Source organism: Rhincodon typus, chromosome 7 (assembly GCF_021869965.1).
Source record: "Rhincodon typus isolate 14 chromosome 7, sRhiTyp1.1, whole genome shotgun sequence".
NCBI classification, from domain to species: Eukaryota; Metazoa; Chordata; class Chondrichthyes; order Orectolobiformes; family Rhincodontidae; genus Rhincodon; species Rhincodon typus.
In genome coordinates, this window is record NC_063338.1 from 96,023,240 (window position 1) to 96,046,885 (window position 23,646).

The following is a 23,646-nucleotide window of genomic DNA, read 5'->3' on the forward strand; positions in this document are numbered from 1 at the left end:
GGGGCAGTCTGTGGAGGGGCGGGGCTTTAGGGGGAGGGACAAAGTTGGTTGTGGCCTATTTTGGAGGGGGTGGTGACAGTTTGGGGGCGGGGCCGTGTGGGGGTCTGGCAGTGGAGAGGTCGGGCAATGTGGGGGCCTGCTTATGGGTGGGGCAGTGTAGGGGCGGTGCAGTGTTGAGGAAGAACGGTTTGGGGGCGGGGCCGGGGCGGCGGGGGGGAGGGGCAGTGTCGGTTGGGCTGCGCTTTGTTTTGCTTTGTTGAAGCGCGAGGTTGTCCGCTGAGTGTGACCGCGCAAGCGCGAAGCCCCTTTGGTAACGGCTGCCCGGCGGACAAAAATAAACAGGCGGCGTCGAGGCGGTTTGACCGGAGGCTGAGGCGGCCGCGTGTGTGAGGCTTCAAATTGATCCCACCCCACCCTCACCGCCGCTGACTGAACAAAAAAAACCCAGCAAACTGGCGAGGCTTTGAAACTCCGTTCCGCCCTCGTGAGTTAACCGTAACGTGTTGTTTTTAATTGGGAGGAAGGACAGCGGATTCTAGCGGCGGGGAGAGAGAGCGAGGACGGTCTCCGCCGCCCCTCGGACCGCGGAGACATGCACTCGACCTGCCAGAGGCCGGTGGCCAGCTACCCCGACAAAACCGGTGAGCAGGTGGAGAAGGAGTTGCATGATGGCCTGGAGGATGGCAAGGAGCGCTTTAAAGATCTCAATGATCGCTTCGCCAAGTACATCAACAACACCATCCTTAGTCTCATGCGCAAAAACAAGGACCTGCTGGCCGAGCTCAAGCTGGCCGAGAAGGAGGAGAACTGCCGCGTCGAGGCCATCTTCCAAAAGGCCAGGTGTGACCTGAAGCTCCGGCTGGAGGAGCAGCAGAAGGAGCTCAACTGTCTCAAAGCAGATAAGGACAAGTACAAGAAGAGGTCGGTGAGCCCTGGCTAGGAACAGACAAGGTTCTGGGGAGGGGTCTGGTCGAGATAGTGGGTGATGGGTAGCCCAGATGAATATCCTGGTGCCAACAAAAGTTTCTAATCCAGCAGCCACTGACCCTTCAAAAGTCAATCCTAACCACTGACCCTTCACACCAACTCATTCATAACTACTGACCATTCATGCCATTTCAACTCTCTCTGACCCTAACCACTGATCCTTCACCCCACATCAAAACACTATCACTGACTCTTTTCCCCAACTCAATCCTAACCACTAGGTCTCCACTCAATGCATAACCTGGCTGACATTTGCAGTGTGCTACAGAGGGAGTGTTGGGAGATGTCACCCTCCTGGATGAAATGGTAAACTGAGGTCACCTGACGAGAAGAGTCTTGTGGCACTGTTTCAAAAACAGTTGATGTGTTATATCCTGTGTTCTGGTCAATATTTATGCTTTCATCAGCATCATTTATCTCTAGTCATTGTCATTTTGATGCCTGTGGGAGTTTTGTGTGTGTGCGTTCACTGTCATGTTTCCTAAATCACAACAGTGATTATATTTCAAAAAAATGTTTACTTGCTTGCAAAGTGCGTTGATACTACAGTGGTCATGAGTCTTTCTTCAGCTAACCCCAAACCACTGATCTAACTCCTTACCATTGAATCACAACTTCTAACGTTAGCCATTGACAAAACCTTTTAATCACATTCTCCTAAACTTAACCACAACTCCTAAGCCTAACACCCATAATTTATCTGGAACTCCTAACCATAGAACTCCCTAATCCTGAAATAGTAATTTATGATCTGAACCTAAATAATAAATCTTTAAACACAGGTTCAGTAGGAAACACAGAGCTGACAATAGTATCAGTAGTGATTGTGACATCAAGAATGATGCAAGTTATTAAAGTGATAATGATTAAAATTTGCATTTAATGTGGGGCAGTCTTAGTTAAAGATATGGATTAGATTGTTTGTTCATAGAACCCCACAGCACAGTAGAGGCCATCAGTCCATCAATTTGGAGCCCAGCTCCATTTAATTTTGTTCTTTGTTGGAAGTGTAAATTGTTTGCAAAGTCATCAAGGAATTTGGTGAAATCACAGTCGTTTTAACCAATGACATTCCAGTATTTGAATGCTTAACAAAGCTTTGAAATAGCAGCTCGGATATCTAACAATTTAAACAAAGTTTCCTAAAATATCACAATTTCATACAGACAAAATACAGCTCTAAGTTTTTTGCCATTGAAATGTGACAGGCAAACATACGGAAAAGTGACTATGAGCCCATGCTTCAGATTGAAAATATCTTTAATTCACATGTTCTGGAATCGGTGTAATATGTGAACCCAAAACGATAGTGGGATAAGTCATAAAATGGAGAAATTAACATGAACTTTACTCCAAAATAGAACCAGCAACAAAAAGAAAGGGTGAAGCATTATAAAGGAGATGTGTAAGATGGATGGGAGAAACAAATAACATCAAAATGAAGGCAGTTCAAATATAGAAGGCATAGGATATTTAAGACAGATTAGGAGTTTTGATCTCTTTCAATTTAGGGCTATAAGGAGCGGGTGAGAAAATATGAGGGAAATGTGTGACAATCTAAGATAAGTTTGGAGTGTAAAAGATTGGAAGAGAAAGCAGTCTGGAATAGAGAGGTGGCAGTATTTATCAAAGATACTTTTACAATGCTAGAAAGAAGTAAAGGAATCTACCCCCAAAGCTGTCAGTGGCAAGGAGTTCCAAAGACTCTCAAATATCTGAAAGAAGAAATTCCTTCTCATCCCAGCCATAAATTGGCACCTGTTTATACCCTCTACTCCCAGCCTCTCCGATGAGGGGAAACATCCTCTCAGCATTTACCCTGTCAAGCCCTTTAAGATTCCTATATATTTCAGTGAGATTGCCTCTCATTCTTCTAGACACCAGTGAACAGAGTCCCTTCCTGTTTAATCTTGGCTAAAAAGATAATCCCTTCATACAAGGGATCATCCTAGTGTGCCTTCTCTGAACTGTCTCTAATGAAATGATATTTTACCTTTAAATAAGGATACTAAAACTGCTCAATACTTCAGACGTGGTCTCTCCAGCACCCTGTACAGTCGCAGTAAGACTTCCTTACTCGTATCCTTCAATCCCTTTGAAATAAGGGCCATCATTCCATTTCCATCCTGATTACCTGCTGTACTTGTGTACTAGCTTTCTGTGTTTGGTGCACAAGTGCCCCAAGTCCCTTTGTGTCAGCATTTTCTGCAATTTTTCTCCATTGAAATAATATACTGTTCTTTTGTTCTCCCTTCCAAAAGAAACAACTTCACATTTTCCCACATTATTCTCCATTTGCTAACTTTCAGTCCATCTAGTTAACCTGTAGATATCTCTGTAAACTCAATAGTATCCCTCTCACAACCTGCTTTCGACATATTTTCGTGTGGTCTGCAAATTTGCCCACAGTACATTCACTTTCTTTCTCCACGCCATTAACATATGTTGTAAACAGTTGTGGCCGTAGCACAGATCCCTGTGGAACCCCACTGGTTATGGATCAGTAATCTGAAAAGTGCGACTTATATCCATTTGCTGTTTCTTACCCATGAGCCAATGCACTGTCCACACCAGTATACTAACTCCAACACAGTGAGCACTTTATAAAAATTTACTCCTGGGAGTCGCTGGCTATGAGCATTTATTGCCTGTCCCTAGTTGCCCTTGAGAAGGTCATAATAATTTGCCTTCTTGAATAGCTGCAGTACACCTGCTCTTAGATGGCCCACACTGCCCTTAGGAAGGGAATTCCAGGATTTTGACCCAGTGACAGTGAAGACATGGCGACATATTTCCAAGTCAAGATGATGAGTAGCTTGGAGAGCAACTTTCAGGGGGTGGTGTTCCTATGTATCTACTGTCCTTATCCTTCTAGATGGAAGTGGCTGTGGGTTTGTAATCACGTGTGCATGTTTGCCTTCATTGGTCAGACCTTTGAGCATAGGAGTTGGGACGTCATGTTGAGGTTGTACAGGACTTTAGCGAGGCCTCTTCTGGAGTACTGTGTGCAGTAGTGGTTGTTCTGTTACAGGAAGGATATTACTGAACTGGAGTCGGTTCAGAAAAGATTTACCAGGATGTTGCTGGAATGGAACGTGTGAGATTTAAAAATAGACTGGAAAGGCTGCGACCTTTTTCACTGGAGTGTAGGAGGTTGAGAGATGACCGTATAGAGGTTTATAAAATCATGTGGGGCATAGATAAGGGTCTTTTCCTTAGGATGGTGGAGTTCAAAACTAGAGGGCATATTTTTAAGATGAGAAGAGAAAGATTTAAAAGGGACCTGAGAGGCAATTTTTTTTATACTCAGAGTGGTTCATGCCTGGAATGAACTGCCTGAGAAAGTGGTGGGTGCAGGTACAGTTACAATGTTTAAAAGACATTTGGATTAGTTCATGAATAGGAAAGGTTTAGAAGGATATGGGCCAAGCGCAGGTAGGTGGGACTAGTTTAGTTTGGGAACATGGTCAGCCGGGACTGATTCGACTGAAATGTTTGTTTCCATGCTGTATGATTCTATGGTTCTAGTCCTGTTTGGTATCTTCACCAGGTTGACACCTCACTATCACTTACTTATGACTTAAATTTTTGTGAGTTACTTTGTTGAACCCTTTTCTGGAAGTCCATATATAACGCGTCTACTGGTTTCCCCCTATACACGCTGGTTGAGAGTTTCTGTACTAAATTAATCAGACATGATTTCCCTTTCATGGAAACTGCTGACTCTGCTTGATCAGATTATGAATTTCCAAATGTTCTGCTATTGCTATCTTATTTAATTGATTCAAATAATTTTCCAACAATAGATGTTAGGCTAATTTGGCCTATAGTTACTCGTGCTTTTTGCCTCCCTCCCCTTTCGAATAGAGTTGTCACATTAGCAGTGTTTGAGTTCTCTGGTACTTCTCCAGTATCCAACCATTTTTGGAAAATTACAACCAATGATTCCACTATCTCTTTAGCTACTTCTTTTAGGATCTTAGGATGTAAGCCATCAAGGGCCAGAGGAGTCACTGCATTGAGTATAGGTGTTGAGAGGTCATGTGATGGCTGTACAGGACATTGGTTAGACCACTTTGGCAGGAAGGATGTTGTGAAACTTGAAAGGGATCAGAAAAGATTTACAAGAATGTTGCCAGTGTTGGAGGGTTTGAGCTTTAGGGAAAGGCTGAATGAGCTGGAGCTATTTTCCTTGCAGGCTGTGGGGTGACTTTATAGAAGTTTATAAAATCATGAGGGGCATGGATAGGGTGAATAGGCAAGGTCTTTTCCCCGGGGTGGTGAAGCCCAAAACTAAAGGTTAGAGGTTTAAGGTGAGAGGGGGAAAGGTTTAAAATGGACGTAAGGGGCAACTTTTTCACGCAGAGGGTGGTGCATGTATGGAATGAACTGCCTAGGGTAGTGTTGGAGGCTGGTACAATTACAACATTTAAAATACATCTGGATGGGTACATGAATAGGAAGGGTTCAGAGGGATATGGGCCAAATGCTGGCAAATGATATTAGATTAATTTAGGATATCTGGTCAGCATAGATGAGGTGGACCGAAGCTGTACAACGCTGTGACTCTATGACTGATCTGCCTTTAGTCCAACCAGTTTGTTTAGTACTACTTCTTTCTTCACAGTGAGGGTACTCAATTCCTCCCCTGTATTCTTTAGCATTACTGAGATGTGCAAAGTATCTTCCACCATAAAGACTGAAACAAAATATCTGTTTAACTCTTCTTCCATTTCCTTGTTCCCCAAAACTGTCTCCCCACATTCATTTTCTGAGGGGGCCCATGTCCACTGTGACCTCTTCCTTTTTATAGATTTAAAGAAGCTCTTCTTGTGAGTTTTTATATTCCTTGACAGTTTGCCCTCATATTTGATTTTCTCTGTCATTATTCTCCTTTAGTCCCCTTTGCTGGATTCGGAATTTAACCCAGTCTTGGGAGCTATCACTGATGTTGATTTCCTTACAGGCTTCTCTTTCAACTTAATACTCTTCATGACTTCCTTGGTTAGCCATAGTTGGCTTATCCTTCTTTTAGAGACTTTCCTTCTTACTAGGAAGTTTTTTTTTTCTGAGTCATGAATTGCCACCTTAATGTCTGCCTTCTTACTGCCCCTAAGACGATAAGATATAAGAGCAGAAGTAAGCCATTTAGCCCATTGAGTCTGGTCTGCCATTCAGTCATGGCTGATATGTTTCTCAACCCCATTCTCCTTCCTTCTCCCCATAACCCTTGATCCCGTTACCAATCAAGAACCTATCTATCTCCGTCTTAAATATATTCAATGACTTGGCCTCCACAGCACCAATGTAGCAATGAGTTCCACAGATTAACCACACTCTGGCTAAAGAAATTCCTCCTCACCTCAGTTGTAATGGATCATCCCTTCACTCTGAAGCTGTGCATTCGGTCCTAATCTCTCCAACTAGCAGAAACATCCTCTACACATCCACTTTACGTATGCCTCTCAGCATTATGTAAATTTCAGTAAAATCACTCCCACCCATCATATGACAAGCCCTTCATCCCGAGCTCATTTTTGTAAACCTCTTCTGAACCCCTCCAAGGCCAGCACGTTCTTCCTTAGATATGAAAACCAACTACTCGTAAAATTCCAAATGCTGTCCAACCAGAGTCATATACAGTATCAGCGGTACTTCTCTACTCTTGTATTCTAGCCCCCTTGAAATGAATGTGAATGTTGCATTCGCCTTCCTATCTGCTACTGAACCTGCATGTTAACCTTAAGAGAATCCTGAACCAGGACTCCTAAGTCCCTTTGTGGTTCAGATTTCTGAAGTTTTTCCCCATTTAGAATATAGTCTATGCCTCTATTCGTCCTACCAAAATACGTAACCTCACACTTTCTCATGTTGTATTCCACATTGCCCACTTTGTTAGCCTGTCCAAGTCCATCTGCAGCCTCCCTGCTTTCCTAACACTACCTGCTCCCCTTCTACCTTTGTGTCATTTGCAAACCTAGCAACAGTGCCCTAATTTCCTTTGTCCAGATTGGTAATATATAATGTGAATAGTTGTGGTCCCATCACTGATCCCTGCAGAGCTCCACTAGTTACCAGCTGCCATCTTGTATCCCCACTTTCTGCCTTCTGCAAGAAAGCTAACCTCTGTCCATCCCAGTATTTTTCTCCTGACACCCTGGGCTCTTGTCTTATTTACTAGCTGCCTATACGGCTCTCCTTTGTCTAAACTTATTGCAACATACAAGATTCGTGGGACTTTGACAGGTCCAGGAAGTTGTTTCTCCTGCCCAGATGCACAGAAGTTGTTTCCCCTTTTAGGAGAGTCTAGGACCAGCGGTGTAATCTCAGAACAAGGGGTCATGCAGTGACGATAGAAATGAGGAGGAATTTCCTCTGTGAGAGTGGTGAATCAATGGAATTCTTTACTGCAGAGAGTTGGGAAGGTTGGTCATTAAGTAACTCAAGGCTGAGATAGATAGGAAAAGGAATCAAATATTATCAGATAAGTCAGGAATGTGGCAGAGAATGATCAAATCAGCCACAATCTCCTTGAATCGCTGAGCAGATTTGATGGAACAAATGGCCTTCTGCTCCTGTGGCTTATGGTCTTACTTTTGGAGGAGGGTGCAGGTGTTTATTCACTTAGCACTTCAGCTGAATATTGCTACAAATGCTTCAACCTTGTCTCTTGCACTCCCACACACACAAAAACAAAAATTGCTGGAAAAGCTCAGCAGGTCTGGCAGCATGTGTGAAGAGAAATCAGAGTTAACGTTTCGGGTCTGGTGACATTGGTTCCATCCATAGTGGGGAGTGGGTCTTTGGCTCGGGTGAGCAGTTGGCGTTGGGTTGATGTGGGTTTGTGTGCTACTCTGATGCCGTCAGAGTCTTGTGGACAGGATCAATGTCATATACAAGATTCCTTGCAGAGACTGTGACAAACAGGAAGGAAATTAACCACAAGGGTACATGAACATCAGCTAGCAACAAAAAGACATGACCAATACTCACTCATCTCCATCCACATGGATAAGGAAAACCACCAATTCGATTGGGACAACACCAGGATCCTGGGACAGGTGAAGCAAAGACAAGCATGGGAATTCCTAGAAGCCCGGTTCTCTACTAAGAAAGCCATCAATAAACACATAGAGCTAGACTCCATATACACTCCGTTGCAAAGGGAAACCGGAAGTGAGGTAACCCAGCTCAACGGACACCAGAGTTTAAATGAAAACACAACAGCGCTTCATCGGAGGCTGCACTGATGATGTTACCCAGCAGGGTAATGAAACAACTGTGGAACAATGAACCAGCTCGGCGAGCCAACCAACCACAAAATGTTAAAGTATCTGTAATCTCTATTATAAAGGATGTAATCATAGAGCATTTAGAAATACATAATGTAATCAAGTAGAATTAGCATGGCTTCATTGAGGGAAAATCATGCCTGACAAATTTATTGAAGCTGTTTGAGGAGCTAACAGACAGGATAGATAAAGTAGGACCACGTAGTTGCAATAATATTTGGATTTCTGAAAAGTGTTTGATAAGGTTCACCCCTACTTTTTCACTTGAGATCAGGACAAAAGTGTGCCAAGATCTCAGAGATTTGCCATCCACTGAAGATGCCAAATTCCATTTCAAGGATTGTCTCTTGTGCTGCTCCCAGGAGTGGCAAGCAAAGTGACTGGGGATCTTAATTGCACAATAAACCAAAAATTATGTTTCTGATGAAGGTTGACAGGATGAAGTTTACAATTAAATTCCAAAAACTTTAAAGGGTGGACCAAGCATTGGGAAACTCTTTTGCATACATTTTCATCTCACTGTTGCCTCACAGCACAAGGGGTCTGGGTTCAATTCCACCCTTGGGTGACTGTCTGTGTGGAGTTTGCACATTCTCCCCATGTCTGCATGGGTTTCCTTTGGGTGTTCCTGTTTCCTCCCACAGTCCAAAGATATGCAAGCTATGTGGATTGGCCATGCTAAATTGCCCGTGGTGTTCGGGATGTGTAGATTAGGTGGGCTATAGGAGGACGGGTCTGGGTGGGATGCACCGAGGGTCGGTGTGGACTTGTTGGGCCAAAGGGCCTGCTTCCACACAGTAGGGATTCTAAGATCTAAGAAGATAAAAGTCCAGTTTACCAGTATTAAGCTTCCTTTCCCAATTAAGTTCCCTGCAAGCAAAGAATATGCATCTCTGATTCCTGACTGCATATAAGAGGCATAAGTAATGAAGGCAGACGTAAAAGCTGACGAGATTTTCCATTTGCTGTTTGATCAGCATCATGGATAATGTATTAGCATGGACAGAAGATTGGTTAACTAACAGAAAGCAAAGAGTGGGGATAAATGGGTGTTTTTCTGATTGGTGATCAGTAGCTAGTGGTATGCCTCAGGGATCAGTGTTGGGACTTCAATTGTTTACAATTTACAAAGATGATTTAGACTTGGGGGCCACATGTAGTGTGTCAAAGTTCGCAGATCACACTAATTTGAGTGGTAGAGCAAAGTGTGCAGAGGACACTGAACGTCTGATATATTTAGGTGAGTGGGCAAGGGTCTGGCAAATGGAGTACAATGTTGGTAAATGTGAGGTCATCCATTTTTGGTAGGAATAACAGCGAAATGGACTACTATTTAAATGGTGAAAAATTGTAGCATGCTGCTGTGCAGAGGGACCTGGTGCAAGTCATTGTCTTGAGACAGGAGGCGTATTGGTCCCCTAGTAATAAAGGTTTGTTTGCAGGTGCAGCATTTAATTAATAAGGCAGATGGAATATTGTCCTTCATTGCTAGAGGAATGGAGTTTAAAAATAGGGAGGTTATGCTGCAGCCGTATAGGGTGTAGGTGAGGCCACATCCGGAATACTGTGTACAGTTTTGGTCTCCTTACTTGAGAAAGGATGTACTGGCACTGGAGGGGATGCAGAGTAGATTCACTAGGTTGATTCCGGAGTTGAGAGTTGAGCTTATGAGGAGAGATTGAGTAGTCTGGAATTTAGAAGAATGAGGAGGGATTTTATAAAAACATAAAAAATTATGAAGGGAATAGAAAAGATAGAAGCAGTGAAGTTGTTTCCACTGGTGGGTGAAACTACAACTAGGAGACATAGCCTTAAAATAAGGGGGAGCAGATTTAGGGCTCAGTTGAGGAAGAATTTCTTCGCCAAAGGGTTGTGAATCTGTGGAATTCCCTACCCAGTGAAGCAATTGAGGCTACCTTGTTTTTAAGGCAAAGATAAATTTTTGAACAGTAAAGGAATTAAGGATAATGGTGAGCAGGCAGGTAAGAAGGGCTGAGTCCATAAAAATCATCGCTGTTCTTATTGAATGGCGGAGCAGGCTCGACGGGCAAGATGGCCTACTCCTGCTCCTATTTCTTATGTTCCTATCATTTAGCAGAATTTGCCAACTCAGAGGTCCTGGAATGTGCTAATCCCAACAGTATACACTCATTGCTAAGCCAACAATGTCTTAGTTACATTCACCAGATGGTTGATGGCCATATTTCTGTAGTCCATCTGTTCAATGAATTGCCCACTGGCCAAGTCCATACCCCTGCTACAACGTCATGTTTGAAAGTGAGATATGAAAATGACACTGACAACCCAGACACACTGCTGATAGCTGTAATCTCTGGAGGCTGACTGATTGGAAGAGCATTGGAAGAGGTGAGCAGAAACAAAAAAATCAGCTAGCTGATAAGAGAACCCAAAGAAAGCAGAGGCAAGTGATTTGTGGAACTTCTCAGCCTGCTGTTGTTTTCTGCAGCAAAATAGAGCACCTGAACTGCACCAGGAGATAACCACAATTGATAAGCAAGGTGCAAGTCATTGTCTTGAGACAGGAGGCGTATTGGTCCCCTAGTAATAAAAGTTAACATAAACATTTAAGCTACATACTAAAACAAATCTATGGCAGTAGAGGGGATAGAAATAATGTCATGCCATTGTGAGACCCTTTGACACAGTAAAACTGAACTGCAGAGCACAAGTATGTGGTATTCTATTAGCCTAAAGGTCAACAGTGGTACCATTGAATTGAATTAGCTCAAATGAGTATAGTGTAAAGTTTACAGTTGCCACATTACAACACCATCTTAAATACAAAGGTACCTAGGTACAAATACTTAAGATTAAATTCTTAGGAAACAAAAAAAGTTAGAAAAGTAAAGAAATAAATTGTCCAGCATTACAGGTCATTGGAATACATTAGAAAAATAAAGAAGTGAAAAGTTCAGAATATCAGTTTTTCTGACCCAGTCCAAGGCGGCATCTAGCCTCAAGGGAGACCTTCACTGCCTCGCTTCCTCCAGACCCATCAACATAGGAATCGCCCCACTTTAGGCACCATCTCTTCACTACTGGGCCCATACTTGCCCTGCAGCCAAGAGTCCCTGGCTCCGCTGCCAGCCAGATTCCTGCTGGGCCAAGAGTCCCATTTTGGCTGCAGATGTTGCCAATCTGGCACCGCCATCTTGATTAGGCCAGTGCCACCGTCCCTGGTTTTTGGAGGAGCTTTGCTGCCACTGGTCCCAAACACCAGGAAAATGACCTTGCTGTTGCTGCCACCGGCCCCAAATGGCAGGAGAATGCACTCATCTGCCGCTGGCCACCTGTTGCTGGGAGAATGTCCATGCTGCCGCCACCTCCTGTCGCTGGGAGGGCGTCCTTGCTGTCTCTGCCTCTTATTGCCGGGAGAGTGTCCTCGCTAAATCCTCCTGTTGCCGGGGGAAGCCACATCCACCACCTTATGCATGGCCTGCTCTTGCTGCTGCGCCAGTGCTGCCAACCAACCCACCACAGAAAAGAAGAGAAAAAGACTCAAAGAAAATGAAAATAAAACAAAAGAGCGGAAGCAAAAGTAAAATAAAGAAGGGAAGCAGATCGGCCCCTGGCAAAAACCCACATGCAGCCCTGTTACTCAACCGCCATCTTACACCTGAAGGATTGCAGACACAGTGATGTCAGGTTATGCCCTAAGTTTAATGAATTCCATCGAAAACCTTTCTGCCTCTCTACTTCTCTCTCCTTTATTAAGACATTCCTCGAAAACTACCTTTGATCAAACTTTTAGTTATCTGTGCTCATGTCTTAAGTTATTTGATGTTGAGTTTTGTTTGTTAATGCTCCAGTGAAGTACCTTCGGATATTTCATTATTTTAAAAGTGGTATGTAACGGCAATTGTTGTTGATTGCAGAAAAATATATCCTACTATTTGTGGATTGTTTCTGGTTCTGTATAAACAGTTTGACTATGAAAGGCCAATGGTAGTAGAGTAGGAAGAGCAGCAAAGAAGATAATAGAGAATGGGAACACCTGTGAAAGCAGGACAAAGGCAAGTACTGCACAAGAGGCCTTACTCATAACAGGCAGTGAAGGAGCATCTTAAGCATGCGTCATGTATAAAATGGTGAAGAATTATCCCTGAACTCTATCATCCACTGCAGCTGCACCTCAACTCTCAGGACAATAACAACATCCTGAGGGTTACCATAGACTAAAACTGAACTTGAAAAGCCATATGAATACTTTGGCTACAAGAGCCGGTTAGAGGCTTGGAATCATGCAATGGGCAACGTAACTTCTGACCCCGCTAAAGCCTGGCCACAAGGCACAAATCAAGAGTGTGATGTTATGCTCCCTACATGGATGGGTGCAGCCCCAACAACACTCAAAAAACTTGATACCATCTATGACAAAGCAATCTGTGTGATTTGCACCACATCCACACACATTCACTCCCTCCCACTGGAGCAACAGCTTGTATCATTTGCAAGATGCACAGCAAAAAAACTTTACCAAAGCTCCTTAGGCTGCACTTACCAAACCTGCGACTAGTACCATCTAGATGGTAAAGGCAACAGGTACATGAAAACACCAAATTGCCTTCAAGCCACTTATTTTCTTGACTTGAAAATATATCACTGTTCCGACAGTATTGCTGGGTCAAAATCTCCTAGAACTCACTTGTTAACAGCGATGTGGGTGTACCTACAACAAAGAAACTGTAGGAGTTAAAGAATGCAGCTGACCAACAGCTCAAGAGCAACTAGGGATGGGCAAGAAATACTGGCCTAGCCAGCGATGCTCATCTCCCCTGAATGAATTAAAAAAAGACATTTCTACCTTTGCAGTTGTCTTTGACTTTTATGCTACAGTTCCTTTCAGGCTTTTTTTTCCTTCATTCACTGGATGAGGGTGTCGCTGGCTAGGCCAGCATTTATTGCCCATCCCTAATTGCCCAGAGGGCAGTTAAGAGTCAAACACATTGCTGTGGGTCTGGAGTCACGTGTAGGCCAGACCAGGTAAGGATGGCAGTTTCCTTCTCTAAAGGACATTAATTAACCAGAAGGGTTTTTTCGACAATTGACAATGGATTCACAGTCCTCATTAGATTCTTACTTCCAGATAGTTATTAAATTCCAATTCTACCATCTGCCATGGCGGGATTCGAACCTGGGTACCTGGGTCTCTGGATTAACAGTCCAGCGATAATACTACTAGGCCATTGCCTCTCCTAGGGACAAAATAATTTGTAGCTGATCACTATATTAAAACGGAGATCAAGACTAACTACATCAAGAGATATATGTACATCTTACTCACAGAAAGCCGAAAGAAGATTGAGAGAGTAGTACATCATTCATCTACATGGCAGGTTTCCCCAGCATGCAAGATGCCAATAACTGTTCCCCATTATCGCTGTGGCATTTATCAATTGATTTCAGTGCCTGAGAACAACGATGGCTCATCTTATTATCAGTCCTCTCTGCCACCTTTTATTTGTATAATTTGTTGGAAGTGAGTTTCGCTGGCTGTGCTCACATTTATTGCCCACTCCTGGCTGCCCTTGAGAAGGGCTGCCCTCTTGAACCACTGAAGTCCGTGTGCCTACAATGCTGCTAGGGAGAGAATTCCAGGATATTGACCCTGAAGCAGCAGTGATATATTTCCAAGTCAGGATCAATGTTTCATCTAATTTTCTCACCACTGCACAGGTCTCTGATGCCTGTGTGTGGCAGCGACTTTTGGAATTGGGTATCAGTACTGTGATCAGCATGCAGCTTAGAAAGAACATTGGTCAGAATGGTGAGTGGCTTGGTGGTATTCCCATGTATTTACTGCCCTTGTCTTTCTAAATGATAGAGTTCATTTGGAAGGTGCTGTCTAAGGATCTTTGGTGATTACTGCACTGCATCTTGTAGATTGTGCACACTGCTGCTATTGAGCATTGGTGAGGGTGTGAATGTTGTGCCAATCAAGCAGACTTCTTTGTTCTGGATGGTGTCAAACTTCTTGAATGTTGTTGGATCTGCATACATCCTGGCAAATGGACAGTTTGCCATCACACTCCTGACTTGTTCATTTTAGGTAGTGGACAGGCCATGGGGAATCAGGAAGTAAGTTACTCTGCAAGATTTCTAGCCTGTGACCTGCTCCTGCACCCACTGAATTCATATGCCTAGTCCAGTTCAGTTTCTGGTGAATAGTAACCCCCAGGATGTTGATTTTTTTTTGGGCGATTTAGGGATAGTAACATTGAAGGGGCAGTTCTTAGATTGTCTCTTATTGGAGATGGTCATTGCTATCATTTGTGTGGCATCAATTTTGCTTGCCATTTTTCAGCTCAAGCTTGGTTATCATCCAGGTATAGCTTTATTTGTGCATGGGCTACTTCATTATCTGAAGAATTGTGCTGAACATTAAACAATCATTGATTAACTCCTTATAGTGAAGGAAAGGTTATTGATAAAGCAGCTGAAGATGTTTGGGCCGAGGACACTAATCAGAGGACTGCAAAGCTTGGATCTGATTTATTTCAGTCAAACCATCAAGTGTCAGGCTGGCTACAGGTTGAGAAAGACTCTTCCCAACATTTATAGCTCATGAATTCCTGCCAGGAACCTAGGGATGGCTAGTTTGCATTTGGAAACATTAACAAGCAAAACATTGTTGTGCTTCCATAAGATAACAAGGTGTAGAGCTGGATGAACACAGCAGGCCAGGCAGCATCAGAGGAGCAGGAAAGCTGACATTTCGGGTCTGGACCCTTCTTCATAAAATCTGACCCAAAATGTCAGCTTTCCTGCTCCTCTGATGCAGCCTGGCTTGTTGTGTTCATCCAGCTCTACACCTTGTTATCTCAGACTGCAGCATCGGCCGTTCCTACTATCTCATTGTTGTGCTTCTATTGCCTAAATCATTATAGAAGAACTTTGCCTTACAGCATATCCATCGTACTGCACATCCATCTTACTGGTATGTGTAAGTAAATACCTATTTTCTTAAAAGCAGTTTGAAAATCTGCAATGGTAGTGTTCTTATCTCTGGAGCAGGTGAGACTTGAACCTGGGCCTGCCGGCTCAGAGATGTGTAATATAGGTAGATTAGAAAATATCTAAAGCCTGTCAATGATAACATTGTGGGCAGTCTCGGCAGCGAGTTAAATGTGAATAAGATTATTTAATTCTGTGTTGCTGTAATAACTCAGGAAGTCTGACTGGAACGGAAGATCGTTTATTGCTGAACACTAAAATAGAGCCACTACTCGTGCTATACATGTGCTAGTTCCAGCCTAGGATAGATAGTTCTACAGATCCATCACTGGATCTGCTTCAATGCTTTTTTTTTCCATTAAATCAGCCTATACAAGGGCCCTAAACTAAGTCTGCTTCATTTTTATCACCTATTATCTAAACAACCTGTTCAACGAGGTTATAACACATCTCTCGAACAGGTGGGACTTGAACACGGGCCTCCTAGCTCAGAGGTAGGTATACTGCCATTTTATCACAAAAGTGCTCCCCCTCCCCCCCGGAACCACCCCCATCCCCAGGTCTGCTTAATTTTATTTTAGCAAGGCTACTCACCCCACTGAAATAGTTGCAACCCCGATTGATGGCACAAAGTGTCCTCTCTCTGGCACAAGGGATTTTTGGAAACAAATTTGATGGCATGTTCAATAAGACTTCTTTCATTATCACTTTCTCCCTGACTCTGCTGTTCTGAATGTTTTGATGCTCTCCTGAATGTATTGATTCCTCCACCAATGGATAGTCTATAGACACCTTATGTCCTTCAATCCTTTGACCAAGTGATCTTCTTCACTTTTAAATCAGTACAGAAATTGTCCACGATCTTGCCGTGAGAGGCTTCAGATATTTTCTAATCAACCTGTTCAGAGAGGTTATTGCACACCTCTGGAGCCTCCTGATCGAAGGGTAGGAAAATTACCGTCACAAGAGGGCCCAATAATTACAATTACAATTGAATGCGCATGCATCTGACAGTGTAGCACAAAGGGTTCAGATGATTAGATCCAGTTGGCAGGGACAGTGACATTAAAGAAATTTGGGGATTTACATATACATATTAATCAATTAAAACATTCTATCTGATTAAAGATTTAACAGCATCTTAGGTTTGTTTAGTACATTCTCAGCACTGGTGTGACCCTTTGATCTTTTACTTATAAATTCTGTGTGGGATACAACCTCTCTCACTAATACCTGAAGAAGGAGTAAGACTCCGCAAGCTTGTGTTTTCAAATAAACCTGTTGGACTATAACCTGGTGTAGTGTGATTTCTGACCTTGTCTACCCCAGTCCAAAACTGGCATCTCCATATCATGTTACCAAGGGAACTCATACTCAATGAAATCTCCACAGGGAGATTAATTAGGAATTCTCCTTGGGCCTTATAATTTTAATGGGGATCACATAATTGAGAACTGCTAAGCTATTTCTTACCCCCCTGCTCTTCATGCTGTACAAATGATGTTATCAGAAACTAGTGCCCCTATTATCATCATGAGAGTTCTCAAGAACAATCATTACCATTGTTCTTAATACTACCATCCGTTGATTTTCTTCAGTCTGGCCTCACGAGTCATGCATTCGTATTAAACTTCTAAGGAGGATTCTTCAGATGACCATTGTAGGTCACCTTGAATAGTTTTGGGGGGAAAACTCTGTCTCTGTACTGACTGAAAAAGTATAACCCAGCTGCCTGTCTGCACTAAAGTATGGAATGTCTGTAGCTGAAATCTGAAAAACTACAAGTGCTTTTCTGATAGAATCAAGACAATCTCTCAAGGAGCTGCATCTCAGCATTCCTATAACTCAGGATGAATATGCACGGGGATGTAACATGTCTTATAAAGAAAGTAGGGAGATTGAAAGTCAGTCTAAACTTTATCATTGGGAAAATACTGGAATCCATTATTAAAGGTGTAGTAGCATGACATCTAGAAAATCATAATGCAATTTGTCAAATTTAGTATACTTTTTTGAAAGTTAAGTTGTGCTTGACTAATGTAAAGAGCATATCAAGACGTAACAAGCAGGGTGGGTAAAGAGGAACCGGTAGATGTGGTATATTTGGATTAGCAAAGGCATCCAATAAGATGCCACGCAAAAGGTTACTACAGAAGACAAGATGATGGTGATATATTGACATGGATAGAAGATTGGCTAAAGAGCATGAAACAGAGTTTGAGTGGATGGATCATTTTTAGGTCAGCAAACTAACACAAAGATTAATACTGGGACTTCAGTTATTTGCAGCCTGTATTTAGTGATGTAGAAGAAGGCCCCAATTTTGTATGGTAGCTAGGTTTGCTGAAGATACAAAGATAGGCAGGGAAACAGGTGTGATGGGGTCAGCGAGGCGATATAGATTAGGCAAATGGACAAAAAATTACCACCTGGAATGTAATGTGAGAAAATTATTGTCCACTTGGGCAAGAAGTACAGGAAAGCACAGTGTTATTTTAGTGGAAAAGAAACTGCAGAATTCTGAAGTACAGAGGAATCTGTGTCCTTGTACATGAATTAGAAAAAGTCAGCATGTAGGTATGACAAGTAGTTACATAAGAACATAAGAAATTGGAACAGGTGTAGACCACCTGGTGCGTCAAGCCTGCTCCACCATTCAATAAAATCATAGCTGACGTTTTCTTGGATAACTTATTCAAGTCAGTAATAACTGATGTGAATAATTCAGGCCCTAACACAGATCCATGTGGGAAACCACTAGTCACTTCCTGCCAATTTGTGTACCTACCCATTAAAAACATGCCACATGACACCAGGTTATAGTCCAACAGGTTTATTTAAAATGACAAGCTTTTGGAGCGCTGCTCCTTCATCAGGTGAAGTGGAGGGAGGCATACAGGCACAGAATACATAGGTAGAGAGATAATGGCATACGCCGGTTTTATGTATGTAGAATGTGTATAACCTGGTGTTGTGTGATTTCTGACTTTGTCCACCCCAATCCAACACTGGCATCTCCACATCTTCATAAGATGCAACAAGGTAGCCTCAACTGCTTCACTGGGTAGGGGATTTCATGGATTCATAACCTTTGGGCAAAGAAGTTTCCCCTCAACTCTGCTTCCCCTTATTTTGAGGCTATGCCCTCTCGTTTTAGTTTCACCCACAGTGGAAACAACTACCCTGCTTCTATCTTATCTAATTCCTTCATAATTTTATATGTTTCTCCCAGCTCCCCCATTCATTCTTCTAAGTTCTGAACAAAGTCCCAGTCTATTCAGTCTCCTCATAAGCCAACCCTCTCAACTCCAGAAGCAACCTAGTGAACTTCCTTTGTACCCGCTCCAGGGCCAGTACATCCTTTCTCAAGTAGGGAGACCAAAACTATGCACAGTATTCCAGGTGTCGCCTCACCATCTCCCTGTACGGCTGGAGCATAACCTCCCTATTTTTAAACTCCATCCGTGTAGTAACGAAGGACAATATTCTATTTGCCATCTTAATTACCTGCTGCACGTGCAAACCATTTTTTTGTGATTTATGCTTGAAGAAGCCTGCCATCCCTTGAATTAATCCAAAAATTACCCACTAAAGAAAAATAAATCAAATTCTCACTAACACATACTAACAGTTAGCAAGTAAATATAGTAATTCTAACAGGTTATTTGATTAGACTAAGAAAAGTTAGAGTTATGCTCACCCATCAAAAAACCAATCACTTATCGGCTTGGTTGTGACGTCACTCTAGGATCTCGTGCTCTCTCTCACCAGAAGTTGATTAGCCCCTTTACCAGTTTCTGAGTTCCTGCGCCCCAACTGCTCCCGGCTCTGAAGAAAGTCCCTAGAAGACCAGGCCCAAAATCCACACCGCGCTAGATTTATAGCCCTTACCGGTTCCCAAGTCTCTCCCCTCTGACTGCTCCCAGCACCGAAGGAAATCCTTGTAAGATTAGTTGTACTCGCTCCAAGGTCAAAAAAGTGTTCCAAAGGACTGATGCCCAGATTTGCTCAGTACTCCAAATGGGGTCTAAGCAGGGTTTTGTATAACTGCAGCAAAACCTCTGCATCCATCTTTGTACTTCAGTCCCCTGGATGTAAAGGCCAGCATTCCATTCTTTTCATATCCAGAAGTGCTCTTACACATGACTAAACTGTTTTGCCCAATCACCAAATCACCCGTGGTTATTTTTTTAATCTATTTACCACCACCAGTAAGATCATAAGAAATAGAATTATCCCGTTTGCTCCCTCAAGCCTGTACCACCATTCACTAGGACAATGACTGATCCATCATTCCTTGCGTACACTTTCCTCCCCTTGCTCCCACTGATAAATAATCTATCTCAGCCTGAAGTATACACAAAGACACTGCCTCCACAGCTTCTTCAGCAAAGAGTTACAAAAACCTTTAATGCTCTGAGAAGGAATTCCTCCTTATATCGGTGCCCCTTTATTCTGAGACTATTACCTCTGGTCCTAACTCCCGTGGCGAGAAACATCATCTAAACATTTGCCCTGTCAAGCTCCTTAAGAATCCCATAAGTTTTAATAAAATCACCTCTCATTCTTCCGAACTCCAGTGAGTAGAGTCCCAATCTTTTTAGCCTTTGCTCATACAACAGTCCCTCCATACCATAAATCATCCCAATGAACCTTCTCTGAACGCCTCCAATGAAATGATACGTTTCCTAAATAAGGGAAACAAAACTCCTCACAGTACTCCAGATGTGGCCTGGCCAGCACCTTGTACAGCTGCAGAAAGACTTCCCTGCTCTGATATTCCAACCCTCTTGAAATAAAGGCCACCATTCCATTAACGTTCCTGATTACCAGCTGCATGAATGTGCTAGCTTTCTGTGTTTTGTGCACAAGTATCATAGCTTTCTGCAGTTTTTATCCAATTAAGTACTATTATTTTTTGTTCTTTCCAAAATGAACAACTTCGCATGTTCCCACATTATACTCCATTTGCCAACCGTCATTAATACATATAGTAAACAGTTGTGGATCCTGCATTGATCCCTGTAGAACTCCACTGGTCACGGGTCGCCAACCTGAAACCCACTGTTTCCTACTCATTAGCCATGAGTAAATTACACCTGTTTTCCAATTGATTCATTTACATGCAAAGCCCGTTAAGGGCAATGCATACCATGGGGGAGGGGGCTGCGGCAGTTTAATGAAAATGGATTCGACAGCATTCCATTATCTTTCTTGACTATTTTCTGCACCCGTTCACGACATTTTAAAGAACAATGCATCTGAACCCCCAAGTCTCTTTGGACATCCTCTGTATTTAACTTCATGCCATCCAGAAAGTATCCTGATCTATCCTTTATTTGGTTCAAAATGGATAATCTTAGACTTGCTTGCAGTGAACCACATCTGCCTCAGTTTTGCCCATTCACGGTCAATATCCCTTAGTAATTTTGTGCTATCGTCTACACCGTCTACAATGCTGTCTTACTTTGTATCATTAACAGATTTGAATATATGACTTTCAATGACTTTAAACAACTTATTCAACTCAGTAATAAATGATGTGAATAATTCAGGCCCTAACACCGATCCATGTGGGAAACCACTGGTCACTTCCTGCCAATTTAAGTATCTACCCATTAGCCCTGCTTTCTGTCAGTTGCCACTCAGCCAGTTTCCCAGCTGTGTTAGTTATTTGCCACAATTCCATGGGCTTCTACCTGAATTAATAGTCTCTTAAGGAGGACTTTATCAAATGCCTTCTGTAAGACCATGTAAACACATTCATAGACATTATCCTGTCAAATACCTTAATCACCCGTTCAAAAATTCAATGAGGTTTGTCAGACATGATCTGTTTGTCTTGATACATGCTGGCTCTCCCTGATTAACTAAAAATTTTCAAGGTGTTCAGTTATTCCACCCTTGATTATAGACACCAACAATTTCTCCACCACAGATGATTAGGCTAACTGGTTTGTAATGCCCTGGTTTTCCTCTTTCACCTCCTTAAAAAGCAGAGTGCTGTACAATTTTCCAATCCACAAGGGCAATTCCAATATCTAGGCAACTCTGAAAGATTATATGTTCCTAAAAAAGACCCGGAGCTTCCAATTGCCTGCCACTTCAACACGCCACCGTGTTCCCTGGCCAGCATCTCTGTCTCAGGTTTGCTGCAGTGCTCCAGCAAAGCTCAACGCAAGCTGGAAGAACAGCACCTCATTTTCTGCATGGAAACTCTGCAACCTTCTGGACTTAACCTTCTCCCATATCCTTACCCCAATGCCCACGCACCAGGCCTTGTCATCACATGAGCAAACACAACCTATTGTCAGCTAATAATAGTCCCCATTAGCACCTATCCATTCCCCAGACTGACCTTTACCCACTCCTTTGTCTGCCCAACTGTTTTTCCCTCTCTTTGGGCTCCATCTCCACCTATTCCCCACCCATCTGCTGCATAAATAGCAGCCTTTACCTAGATACCATCAGTTATGAAGATGGGTACTGGACCCCAAAACATTAACTCTGAATTCTCTCCACAGGTGCTGCCAGACTTGCTGAGTTTTTCCAGCAATTTCTGTTTTGTTTCTGAAAGATTGTATTTAGGACATCCATAATGTGCTCCCCCCAATTTCTTTTAACACCCTCTGATGGAAACTGTTAGGTCCCAGAGATTTGTCACTCTTTAATTCCATTAATTTCCTCATTACTGATATGTTATTTGTGTTAATTTTATTCAGCCCCTGTTCCCAATCCACCAGTAATTCCCTCAGGATTTCGGGGAAGCTATCTTTTTTCTTAATGTAAATTATGAGGCAGTTATTTTTCACTGTGTCTGTTGCTTTCCCATTGTGATTGATAATGTCACCACTTTCAGCCCTTTTTGGGCCAACATTCACCATGCCCTGCTTTCCTTTTATGTAACTACAAAACAAATAAGAAGACATTTTAATGTCTCCTTGCATGTTTCTGTCCATAATTCTTTTCAGTAGCTCTTATAAACTGCTTTATGGCGCTTTGCTGGTCTTTGTATCTTTTCTATTCAGCAGTATCTGTGCTTTTTTTGCATTTTTTTAAGTCCTCTTTAAGTTTTGTGCTGGAACTTTTTTCTCTGGAGGGTATAAACAGGATTTGTATTGCATTAAATGTTTCTTTAAACGTTCTCTACTGTTCCTCAGTTATTTTACCCATGAGCAGATTTTCCCAGGTTATTGTGGATGGTCTCTGTTTCATCTCACTTCACGTAAACCAAAAACTCCAGTAGGTGATTCATGCTTTTTGTTTTCAAATGCTACATTGAATTCGATCATGTTATGATAACTATTTGATGAAAGTTCATGCACAATTAGGTTACTAATTCAGTTCAACTTATTACTCATTACCAAATCCAATATTGCTTGTCCCGTTTTTACATCCCAGACATATTGCTATAGGAAACTATGCCAGACACACTGTAGAAACTTGCTGTCTTTCTGACAGGTCCTTGTCTGTCTCTCCCAATCCATTTTAAAGTTAAAATCCCCAATTATTACTGCTGTGGCATTGCTACACACTTGCCTAATTTCTGGGACTAACAGATACGTACCTGTCTAATTTCTGTGAGATTGCCCTCATTCTTCCAAACTCCAGTGAATATAGTCCTAACCGATCCAGACTGTCTTCATATGTCAGTGCTGCCATCCCAGCAATCAATCTGGTAAACATTTGTTGCATTCCCTCCATAGCCAGAACATCCTCCCTCAGATATGGAGACCAAAACGGCACACAGTACTCCAGTGTGGCCTCACCAAGGCCCTGAATAATTCCAGCAAGACATCTTATCAGAGTTTTTCGAGGAACCAGAGTGGATAGAGGGGAATCAGTAAATGTGTTGTATTTGGACTTCCAGAAGGCATTTGACAAGGTACCTCACAAAAGCCTTAATCATAAGACAAGAGGCCATGTGTTGGAGATAGTAATATGGTGTGGATAGAGAATTGGTTGATGGATGAGAAAGAACTAGTGGGGATAAGGGGATCTTTTTCAGGTTGGCAACTTGTAACCAGCACGATTCCACGGGGATCAGTGCTAAGACCATAATTGTTTTATATATTTGTGTGTGTATATATAAATATATATATATATAGTCAAATAACTTGGAGGAAGAAGGTGAATGTACTATCATTAAATTTGCGGATGACACAAAAATAAGTGGAAAGGCAAATTGTGAGAGAGATTTTGTAGGTTAAATAAGTCGGCAAAAACTTAACAAATGGAATGTAGTGTGGGAAAATGTGACGTTCATTTTGGAGGAGAGAACAAAAAAAAGTATTATTTAAATGGAGAAAAACTGCAGAAAGCTGTAACACAAAGGGACTTGGGGGTATTTGTGCATGAAACACCAAGAGCTACCACTCAGGTGCAGCAGGTA

At 42.5% G+C, this 23,646-nt stretch overlaps 1 protein-coding gene across 3 annotated transcripts in view; it reads left to right on the plus strand.

Moving 5' to 3' along the window:
• The first annotated feature begins 227 nt into the window (after positions 1-227).
• Positions 228-23,646, plus strand: part of LOC109921663 (desmin-like) — a 152,304-nt gene continuing 128,885 nt past the window's right edge. For all 3 annotated transcript variants that reach the window (XM_048599543.1, XM_048599544.1, XM_048599545.1), the window contains exon 1: positions 228-921. In XM_048599543.1, coding sequence (XP_048455500.1) covers positions 593-921 — 329 coding nt within the window. In that variant the 5' untranslated portion in view covers positions 228-592. The remainder of the gene's footprint in view (positions 922-23,646) is intronic.